At 45.7% G+C, this 12,500-nt stretch overlaps 1 protein-coding gene across 1 annotated transcript in view; it reads left to right on the top strand.

Annotated features, from left to right (window-relative positions):
* wdr18 (WD repeat domain 18) overlaps nt 1-12,500 on the top strand; it is a 96,257-nt gene that overhangs the window by 26,976 nt on the left and 56,781 nt on the right. The window contains exon 5 of the mRNA XM_048252937.1: nt 5,616-5,759. Within this exon, the coding sequence (XP_048108894.1) occupies nt 5,616-5,759 (144 nt within the window). The remainder of the gene's footprint in view (nt 1-5,615; nt 5,760-12,500) is intronic.

The raw sequence follows: 12,500 nt of genomic DNA, 5'->3' as shown, positions 1-12,500 counted from the left end.
GCTGTAGCTCTAGTTGACTAACATGCAATGTGCTAGTGTTCCAATGGCTTAGTGTTTATCGCTGAAGCTCCTAGTTAACTAACGCGCCTGCTTAGTGTTCATCCGCTGTAGCTCTAGTTAACTAATGCCTCTGTGCTAGTGTTCATCCGCTGTAGCGCACGAGCGCAGCTCTCACATCAAGCCTAATTGGCTTCACATGATGGATAAATAAATAAATATCAAATAAATGACCTTTTCTGTGGGCTCTGATGAAGACGTGTCCCACACACAGACGTGTAGACGCCTACAAAAGTAGTCAGGCCTGGGGAATGATTTGGAGAGGAGAGGACTGCGTGTGTTTGGGTGTGTGTGTCAATAAAAAGGCCTCTGCAGATGGTCCTATTTGTCAGATCGTTCTAATTGTTATGCTGTTTTAATTGTGCTTTGGCAACACTGTACTTACAGTCATGCTAATAAAGCAACCTTGAATTGAATTGGTCCCTTACAGAGACCAGTGATATTGAGGTATGAAATGTGTCATTTGCAGATGGTCCCTTACAGAGAAATTCTGGTGGACTGAGTTCTGATGTTGACGTGTTTATTTCCTCCGTTTCCCTCCGCTCATCTGGCCCGACGCTGCGGAGCCGAGCCCGATGATGTCCGACCGATTGATTTGTGTGTGTGTGTGTGTGCGATTATTAATGCACTGCAGAAGCCTCTCCGTGTTTGCTCTCGGCGTGTTGCCCGTGGGGGGTTACGGAGAAGAGCAGTTCAGCTCAGGGCTGCTTTTCACAGTCAATCAGTTGTGAAGAGGTAATAAGCGAATAAGATGATGAGGACGAGGCTGATGAGAGACGTAACTTTAGTCACAAAGCCATTTTCAGCCTGCAGTGGAACAAGACCTCATTTAACACCTGAATGTGTGAGATATGCGAGGCTGGCTTCTTGTCATGTGTGAGATGTGAGATGGCCTATTGTCATGTGTGAGATGTGAGAGATGTGAGAGATGTGTGTGATGTGTGAGATGGCCTCTTGTCATGTTTGTAGGGTTGCATATGTACCCTGATGCGTTCACGTGTTTTATGAGACTAGTGTGTGTGTGAACTGACAGTATTGTATTGGTGTGTGGAATGTTGATGTCATGATTGTATTGGTGTGTGGAATGTTGATGTCATGATTGACATTGTGCAGTGCTGAGGCTGATGCTGGGCAGTGTGTCCATGTGTAGTAGTCAGTCATGGTGGTGTGTGTGTGTGTGTAGATGGTCAGTCATGGTGGTGTATGTGTGTGTGTGTGTGTGTAGATTGTCAGTCGTGGTGTGTGTGTGTGTGTGTGTGTGTGTGTGTGTGTGTGTGTGTGTGTGTGTGTGTGTGTGTGTGTGTAGATGGTCAGTCATGGTTGTGTGTGTATGTAGATGGTCAGTCATGGTGGTGTGTGTGTGTGTGTGTGTGTGTAGATGTTCAGTCATGGTGGTGTGTGTGTGTGTGTGTGTAGATGGTCAGTGTTACTGGGTTGACTTGACCAGTGACATGGACTCTGCTAAGGTGAATATGATCCATCACTGTCACACGTCCATGGTTTGTCTGTGTGTGTGTGTGTGTGTGTGTGCACATGTCAATCTATCTACTTATCTGCAGAGGTAGGCTGTTTTTGGTTTGTGTGTGTGAGTTCGCTGAATGAACACACACACACATGTTTGTATGTTTACTGAATAAACTTCATCTGTGTGTGTGTTTTACTGAATTAATCGCATCTCTCTCTCTCTCACACACTCACTCTCTCTCTCTCTTTCTCTCTCTCTCTCTGTGTGTGTGTGTGTGTTATTCCCCTCCTCTCTGTCCAAGTCTACCTTCCCATAATTACTTAAGACACGTTGCTGTGACGTTCACTATCCTCCGTTGTCGTCGGTAACAGCCTGTCAGTTGGAACTGATGGATGCAGCCACTCCTGACAGGGAGTGATAGTCCAGGGGAAAAGTGTGTGTGTGTGTGTGTGTGTGTGTGTGTGTGTGTGTGTGTGTGTGTGTGTGTCTGTGTGTGTGTCTGTGCGTGTGTGTGTGCATGTGTCTGTGTGTGTGTGTGTGTGTGTGTGTCTGTGTGTGTGTCTGTGCGTGTGTGTGCGCATGTGTCTGTGTGTGTCTGCGTGTGTGTGTGTGTCTGTCGCTGTCCGGTGTGTCTGTGCTGCGCAGGTGTGTGTGTGTGTCTTCTGTGCGCCGTGTGTCTGTCTTGGCGTGTGTGTGTGTGTGTGTGTGTGTGTGTGTGTGTGTGTGTGTGTGTGTGTGTGTGTCTGTATGTGTCTCAATGTGTGTGTGTGTGTGTGTATTGTGTGTCAGCATGTGTGTGTGTGTGTGTGCGCTGCCGATCGCAGTGTGTTCGTCGCATCGCAGGTGTGTCTGTGTGTGTTGCGCGCCGTGTGTGTTTGTGTGTTTGTGTGTGTGTTTGTGTGTGCGTGTGCGCGTGTGTGCGCGTGCGTCGCGTGTGGCAGTGCGTGTGTGCGTTGCGTAATGCGTCTTGGCGTGTGTGTGCTGGCGATGTGTGTGTTAAGCGTCGTCGCGTCTTGGCGTGTGTGTGCGTGTGTGTGTGTTGACAGCTGAGATTGATGGTCTGTCCTGATCTCAGTAGGAGGCACTGACAGGGGGCGTGGCCACACCATGGCTTGCAGATTTATTTTCTCTGAAGGCTGTTACTCCACACCCTGTCTGTCTGTCTGTCTGTCTGTCTGTCTGTCTACCCATCTATCCATTAGAGTGCGGTTCGTGCCGCAAATTTCTGTCCGAACCCGGCCCGTGTCCGACACACATCGTGTCCGAACTCGACCCGAGCCCAACGTACATGATGCCTCAGTTATTCCAATACTAGTGATTAAATGCTCACGTTTGTGGATAGCATGTCTTTAGCCCATTAAACGGAACAAACAGCAAATGGAATTCTAATTGTCTCCAGAATCAGATGAGCGTGCACGCATGCAGGTCACACACAGCGCACATTAACAAGAGGCCCAAGCAAGTAGAATTCTAGTCTTACCATTGACGAAAAGTCTTTAAATGAACGGCAACAGCCTTTGAAACTATAGTGCCTCTGTCACCGATCCAAGCACTTTCATCCGGCCCGCCCAGCATTTCATTTGGTTATCAGTCTGTACGTACGTGTGTGTGTGAGTACAGTATGTACTGTGTGTGTGTGTGTGTGTGTGTGTGTGTGTGTGTGTATGTACATGTGTGTGTGTGTACAGTATGTACGTGTGTGTGTGTGTACAGGTGTGTGTGTATGGTTGTGAACTTGTGGTGGTCAGCTGATCAAAATCAAACGCTGCTCTAATGTAACATATGAAGAATATAAAATGATTCTTGAAGTTTCTCTATGAAATAAACGCTTCTATGACGTTCTCTATGAAATAAACGCTTCTGTAAAGTTCTCTATGAAATAAACGCTTCTGTAAAGTCCTTAGAACACAAACTCAACTTCACCCCCAAAGTATCTTTTGAAGGATATGGGGGTGATGGAATCTAACGCGGTCTTATGGTATAACGTAGTCCATCTTAAAACTATATTTTATTTGGAAGTCATTTGTATATTTTTCTTTTTATCCTTGAATTAGTGAATAGAGCAGTTAATTTCAGATTAAATCACAGTTGCAGATCAAATCGCAGTCACAATATCTGCAATTGCAATTGAGATTGCAATTCGATATTTTCCCCAAATTGTTCAGCCGTAGATTGAAATATGATATGCCTTCTGTTGGCAGCTTCATCAACAACTTCCTCAACGCAATAATATGACAGTTGTGAAGAACTGACAAGTGACAAATTAATTAGTGTGTGTGTTGTTGGCTGTGAGTGTTTTCGGAACACAATTAGTGTGTGTTGTTGGCTGTGTGTTTTCGGAACACATTAATTAGTGTGTGTTGTTGGCTGTGGTTGTTTTTGGAACACATTAATGAGTGTGTGTTGTTGGCTGTGAGTGTTTTTGGAACACATTAATGAGTGTGTGTTGTTGGCTGTGAGTGTTTTTGGAACACATTAATTAGTGTGTTTTGAGTGTGTGTTGTTGGCTGTGAGTGTTCCATCCCTGAGTTTCCCCAGAGATGAAAAGATTCTCTGATCTTCTCTGACACACACACGACACACACGACACACACACACACGACCACACGACACACACACACACACACACACACACACACACCCCACACACACACACACACTGAGTGCAGGGTTTGGGCTAGGGCAGAAAGGTTGTCTGCAGAGGGTCGATTCGGAGCAGGTAAAATCACCTGGTTCTTAGCAAACTGCAAATCTGTTGTAAAAAAATCTTTCTATATTGGAGGAGTTTATTCTCTCTCTCTCTCTCTCTCACTCACACACACACACTCACACACACACACACACACACACAGACACATGTGACCACACACACACACACACACCCACACACATGTGACCACACACATATACACACACACACACACATATATACACACACACACACACACACAGACTCTTTGCCCGTAGCAGTGATACTGCAGTGGTTTTGCGTGGCAGCATGGGTGACTGAGATGTGGAGGGTGAAGCTGCCCTCTGAACAATTTAGAGCCACCACGATTAGTCGACTTATTCGACCATGAAAATTAGTCGACAGCAATTGTTTAGTGGACGTGTCGCTTTGCTATTGACCGCCTATTTATTTTTGGTCTCCCGTCTCAAACGGCTCACTGTAATTCCCATCTAGAGCATTCAGAGCTAGCCTGTAACTTTATTAACTCTTGAGAAATACAATGACTGTCTTCGGATGTTAAACAGGCTACTTTGGCAGTAATGTGTTAAACTCCGCCATGCACGCACATGTAAACAACAACAACACATTACATTTATATAGCGCTTTTCTGGATACTCAAAGCGCATCACATGGATGGGGGCACCTCACTAGTAACCACCACCAATGTGTAGCACCCACCTGGGTGATGCACGGCAGCCATTATGCGCCAGAACGCTCACCACACACCAGCTTGAGGTGGAGAGTGAGGGAGTGAATGAGCCAATTACAGTGGAGGATGATTAGGGGGCCAGGTTGAATGAGCCAGGTTGGGAATTTAGCCAGGACACCGGGGAACCCCCTACTCTTTGCGATAAGTGCCATGGGATCTTTAATGACCACAGTGAGTCAGGACCTCGGTTTAACGTCTCATCCGGCATCTCCTACAGTGCAGTGTCCCTGTCACGGCACTGGGGCATTGGGATCGATCTTTTTTGGCCAGAGGGAAGAGTGCCACCTACTGGCCACCCACCAACACCACTTCCAGCAGCAACCTAGTTTTCCAAGGAGGTCTCCCATCCAAGTACTAACCAGGCCCACACCTGCTTAGCTTCAGTAATTCAGCTAAGACAAGGTATCCATTGGTCTGGCTGCTGGCTACGCCAGCTGCAGTAATGTGTTAAACTCCACCATGCACGCAAGTGTAAACGCCAGCTGCATATAGCTGTGTGCCTGCCTGCTTTCAGCACGATTCATTATTAGCCAGAGTTGTTTGTGTGTTTGTTTGTTTGTTTGTGTGTTTATGCTCCCGTAGCTGTGGGATATGTGTGGATATTGTCTGATATATTTGTTTGTTTGTTTGTTTGTGTGTTTATGCTCCCGTAGTTGTGGGAGGTCTCCTCAGGTGAGATGCTGCTCTCGGTGCTCTTTGACGTCAGCATCATGTCCGTCACCCTTGACCCCTGCGAGTACTTCCTGTTTTGTGGAGGCAGTGATGGGACCATCTATCAAGTGTCTCTGTGCAGCCCGGTAAGTCCCAAGTCTCATGTCTATCTGAACCACGCACACACACAAACACACATGCGTGCACAAACACACGCACGCACGCACGCACGCACGCAATACCACGGCGAAATCCTAAAATATCTGGAAAAGAAAGGAAGAAGACCCACGCACGCACGCACACACACACATATATACACACACATATATACACACACACATATATACACACACACACATATACACACACACACACATATATACACACACATATATACACACACATATATACACACACACATATATACACACACATATATACACACACACACATATACACACACACACATATATACACACACATATATACACACACACAGACTCTTTGCCCGTAGCAGTGATACTGCAGTGGTTTCGCGTTGGCAGCATGGGTGACTGAGATGTGGAGGGTGAAGCTGCCCTCTGAACAATTTAGAGCCACCACGATTAATTAGACTTATTCGACCATGAAAATTAATCGACAGCAATTGTTTAGTGGGCGTTATTAAACTTTGCTATTGACCGCCTATTTATTTTTGGTCTCCCGTCTCAAAGCGGCTCACTGTAATTCCCATCTAGAGCATTCAGAGCTAGCCTGTAACTTTATTAACTCTTGAGAAATACAATGACTGTCTTCGGATGTTAAACAGGCTACTTTGGCAGTAATGTGTTAAACTCCGCCATGCAGCACATGTAAACAACAACAACACATTACATTTATATGGCGCTTTTCTGGATACTCAAAGCATCACATGGATGGGGCACCTCACTAGTAACCACCACCAATGTGTAGCACCCACCTGGGTGATGCCGCGGCAGCCATTATCGCCAGAACGGCTCACCACACACCAGCTTGAGGGTGGAGAGTGAGGGAGTGAATGAGCCAATTACAGTGGAGGATGATTAGGGGGCCAGGTTGAATGAGCCAGGTTGGGAATTTAGCCAGGACACGGGGAACCCCCTACTCTTTGCGATAAGTGCCATGGGATCTTTAATGACCACAGTGAGTCAGGACCTGGGTTTAACGTCTCATCCGGCATCTCCTACAGTGCAGTGTCCCTGTCCGCGGCACTGGGGCATTGGATCGATCTTTTTTGGCCAGAGGGAAGAGTGCCACCTACTGGCCACCCACCAACACCACTTCCAGCAGCAACCCTAGTTTTCCAAGGAGGTCTCCCATCCAAAGTACTAACCAGGCCCACACCTGCTTAGCTTCAGTAATTCAGCTAAGACAAGGTATCCATTGGTCTGGCTGCTGGCTCGCCAGCTGCAGTAATGTTTAAACTCCACCATGCCGCAAAGTGTAGCGCCAGCTGCATATAGCTGTGTGCCTGCCTGCTTTCAGCCGCGATTCATTATTAGCCAGAGTTGTTTGTGTGTTTGTTTGTTTGTTTGTGTGTTTATGCTCCCGTAGCTGTGGGATATGTGTGGATATTGTCTGATATATTTGTTTGTTTGTTTGTTTGTGTGTTTATGCTCCCGTAGCTGTGGGAGGTCTCCTCAGGTGAGATGCTGCTCTCGGTGCTCTTTGACGTCAGCATCATGTCCGTCACCCTTGACCCCTGCGAGTACTTCCTGTTTTGTGGAGGCAGTGATGGGACCATCTATCAAGTGTCTCTGTGCAGCCGGTAAGTCCCAAGTCTCATGTCTATCTGAACCCGCACACACACACAAACACACATGCGTGCACAAACCTGCCTTGCCTTGCGCCGCGCGCATACGCAATACCCTTGGCGAAATCCTAAAATATCTGGAAAAGAAGGAAGAAGACCCACGCCACGCACACACACACATATATACACACACATATATACACACACATATATACACACACACACATATACACACACACACATATATACACACATATATATACACACACATATATACACACACACATATATACACACACATATATACACACACACACATATATACACACACACATATATACACATATATATACACACACACATATACACACACACACATATATACACAAACATATATACACACACATATATACACACATATATACACACACACATATATATACACACACATATATACACATATACACTAGTGTTGTCACGATACCAGAATTATGACTTCGATACGATACCTGCCATAAATATCTCAGTGCTCGATACTAAAACGATACCTAAAATATCTGGAAAACGAAATCCTAAAATATCTGGAAAAGAAAGGACGCAGACCTCCTCCAAGTGTATTGAGCCATTTGTGTTGTATTTGGTGCACTTTTGTAGTGTGCAGGTCGATTCTGGGTTCTAAACTTCTAAACTTCCTACATAATTATTATTTTTTATAGTCAGTAAAATAGTAATTTGTGTGTGATTAAGTCCTTTATTGTTTGTTATAGTTCATTTACATTGTGTTGTGTTTTGACAATAAAATACCTTTAAATAGCCAAAGGATCAAGGTCAGTGTTGAAATTACTGCATGCAAATCACTGAATGCTATGCAGAGGGGCCTAATCTTTAGGCCATCTGATGTAGGCTACCCTAGGCCTTCCCGTGTTTATGGGATTTCTTTTGACGGTTGCAAAGGGGAAAAGGTGAAGATTATGTCTATTTCTTTGATAACATGATTTGGTACCACGTAACAATAAGCCACTATTATTATTAGGACTCAACACGCTGCAGTGGTATTATATGCTGTGGGTTTTAATTAGCGCATTTCGGATAGCCTATCCTACATCTGGGCAATAGATATTGAACAAATTGCAGTCTACATGCCATATGACAAACATTACCAGTAGTACTGGGTGAATATTAAATAGGTTGTTAGCAAGTTATGGTAATGTAATACTAGTGTGAACATTGCGTTTTCATCATTCATCACTAATCAGTCGTTATGTCTCGTCAAAATTCACTGATGAAGGAAGGTTTGCTTTATCCCAGAAAACCATAGGCCTACTCGTTTCAGTTAGGCTAGACTAAAACTGAAGGGATGAACTTGGCACTAATCATGCAGTGGTGTTTTCTATAGCCTACTCGTTAACCTGTCGTTCTTTGAACTCTTAAAAATACAAACGGGCCTCTGTGTACCTGATGGCTTGCCTTCACTACTCCCCCTGATGGCTTGCCTTCACTACTCCCCCTGATGGCTTGCTTTCACTATCCGCCATGCAGGCTATCTGATATAGTTCCAGATTTCGCTTCACCTTTTGTTTTATCCACAAGCCGAGGACTGTTGGCAAAGAACTATGTTGACGTTGGCTGTGCACTCACTCACTCACTCACTCACTCACTCCGATGCCTGCTTGACACGCCCACTTGCCTAGATGTGTGGAAGGAGCATGAAGAGGGAGCAGCTGATCTGCTTTTAGATCATATTGGTGTGTTATGTATCGCCTACTTTGTCTAGTTGTTAGTGAGTGTGCGTGTGTGTGCGACTGTCGTGTGTGTGTGTGTGTGTGTGTGTGTGTGTGTGTGCCGCTGGTAGCCAGCGATAGGGAGACCTTTGAATGTCTGGAGAACAAGCCTGTGGTGATTCTTCAGCCACTCTCTGCTGTCTCCCCTCCACACACACACACACACACACACACACACACACACACACACACACACACACACACTGGTAACCGTGAGGAACAGCCTGGGGTGATTTTTTTTTAGTCACTCTATTCTTCGCTTTCTCATCTCCACACACACACACACACACACACACTCAAAATCTCTCTCTTTTTCTCTCTCTCCCTCTCTCCCTCTGTCTATGATATGAGCTCTAGTGTGTGTGGGTGTGTACACGTGTATGGTGTGTGTGTGGGTGTGGGTGTGTACCTGTGTATGATATAAGCTCTAGTGTGTGTGGGTGTGTAGCTCTATAGACAGATAGATAGATATTTTATTGATCCCCAAGGTTATGTGTGGGTGTAGTGTGTGTGTGTGTGTGTGTGTGTGTGTGTGTGTGTGTGTGTGTGTGTGTGTGTCCTTCCATTGCCCTTTATTTGATTTGTATTGTTTGAGAGATGTGTTGGCGCCGTTCATACATTCATACCAAACACTCATCAGAGTTTGTGTGCTAGCTTCAGGCTACTCTCGCCATGGGGTGTTTGGATGCATAGCGTGTGTGTGTGTGTGTGTGAGAGGGAGGGAGGGGTGTTTGGATGCAAGGCATTGAGTCACAAGTGAACTCACACACACCCCTTATCTACTACCTCTTCCCATCCCTGCTGTGAAATGTAAAACACACACACACAGTGATATATACACACACACACACACACACACACACACAGTGATACACACACACACACACTGACACTCACACACACACCGTGATATATACACACACACACACAGTGATATATACACACACACACACACACACATATATATACACACACACACACAGTGATATATACACACACACACACAGTGATATATACACACACACACACAGTGATATATACACACACACACACATATATATACACACACACACACAGTGATATATACACACACACACACAGTGATATATACACACACACACACAGTGATACACACACACACACACACAGTGATATATACACACACACACACAGTGATATATACACACACACACACACATATATACACACACACACACAGTGATATATACACACACACACACACACATATATATACACACACACACACAGTGATATATACACACACACACACACACATATATACACACACACACACAGTGATATATACACACACACACACACATATATATACACACACACACACACTCATATATACACACACACACACACACATATATACACACACACACACACTCATATATACACACACACACACATATATACACACACACACACACTCATATATACACACACACACACATATATATACACACACACACACATATATACACACACACACACATATATACACACACACACACACTCATATATACACACACACACACATATATATACACACACACACACATATATACACACACACACACACTCATATATACACACACACACACATATATACACACACACACACAGTGATATATACACACACACACACATATATACACACACACACACAGTGATATATACACACACACACACACACATATATACACACACACACACAGTGATATATACACACACACACACACTGACACTCACACACACCTTGCTCAAAGAGAAATATAAATCAAATGTGTCTGTGGTCTCGCAGTGGAATGTCAAATATGGTTTACTCTCCAGAAATGTTTTAATCCAGAGCTGCTCAGCTTTTTATACGAAAGAAGGACAAACTCTTAGCAGCTTTGTGAAAAGAAAAAGCATTTCAGAGAATTTCAGCACATTGCAGCAGCAGCAGCAGCAGCAGCAGCAGCAGCAGCAGCAGCAGCAGCAGCAGCAGCAGCAGCAGCAGCAGCAGCAGCAGCAGCAGCAGCAGCAGCAGCAGCAGCAGCAGCAGCAGCAGCAGCAGCAGCAGCAGCAGCAGCAGCAGCAGCAGCAGCAGCAGCGAGAGAGAGAGAGAGACACTGACACCAGTCAGAGAGAGAGAGAGACACTGACACCAGTCACTTGGAGAGTGAGAGAGGTCGATGAAGAGACATCGTGTTGCAGCATGTGGGGCAGTTTAGACATGGTGGTGCAGCATGTGGGGCAGTTTAGACATGGTGGGTGGGGCAGTTTAGACATGGTGGGGCAGTTAGACATGGTGGTGCAGCATGTGGGGCAGTTTAGACATGGTGGTGCAGTTTAGACATGGTGGTGCAGCATGTGGGGCAGTTTAGACATGGTGGTGCAGTTTAGACATGGTGGGTGGTGCAGTTTAGACATGGTGGGTGGTGCAGTTTAGACATGGTGGGTGGGGCAGTTTAGACATGGTGATGCAGCATGTGGGGCAGTTTAGACATGGTGGGTGGGGCAGTTTAGACATGGTGGTGCAGCATGTGGGGCAGTTTAGACATGGTGGTGCAGTTTAGACATGGTGGTGCAGCATGTGGGGCAGTTTAGACATGGTGGTGCAGCATGTGGGGCAGTTTAGACATGGTGGGTGGTGCAGTTTAGACATGGTGGTGCAGTTTAGACATGGTGGGTGGTGCAGTTTAGACATGGTGGTGCAGTTTAGACATGGTGGTGCAGCATGTGGGGCAGTTTAGACATGGTGGGGCAGTTTAGACATGGTGGTGCAGTTTAGACATGGTGGTGCAGCATGTGGTGCAGTTTAGACATGGTGGGTGGGGCAGTTTAGATATGGTGGGGCAGTTTAGACATGGTGGTGCAGTTTAGACATGGTGGTGCAGTTTAGACATGGTGGGGCAGTTTAGACATGGTGGTGCTGGTGGTGCAGCATGTGGGGCAGTTTAGACATGGTGGGGCAGTTTAGACATGGTGGTGCAGCATGTGGTGCAGTTTAGACATGGTGGTGCAGTTTAGACATGGTGGGGCAGTTTAGACATGCTGGTGCAGTTTAGACATGGTGGGGCAGTTTAGACATGGTGGTGCTGGTGGTGCAGCATGTGGGGCAGTTTAGACATGGTGGGGTAGTTTAGACATGGTGGGGCAGTTTAGACATGGTGGGGCAGTTTAGACATGGTGGTGCAGTTTAGACATGGTGGTGCAGCATGTGGGGCAGTTTAGACATGGTGGTGCAGTTTAGACATGGTGGGGCAGTTTAGACATGGTGGTGCAGTTTAGACATGGTGGTGCAGCATGTGGGGCAGTTTAGA

Source organism: Alosa alosa, chromosome 9 (assembly GCF_017589495.1).
Source record: "Alosa alosa isolate M-15738 ecotype Scorff River chromosome 9, AALO_Geno_1.1, whole genome shotgun sequence".
In the NCBI taxonomy this organism is placed as follows: domain Eukaryota; kingdom Metazoa; phylum Chordata; class Actinopteri; order Clupeiformes; family Clupeidae; genus Alosa; species Alosa alosa.
This window is presented reverse-complemented; position numbering and strand designations above follow the sequence as displayed.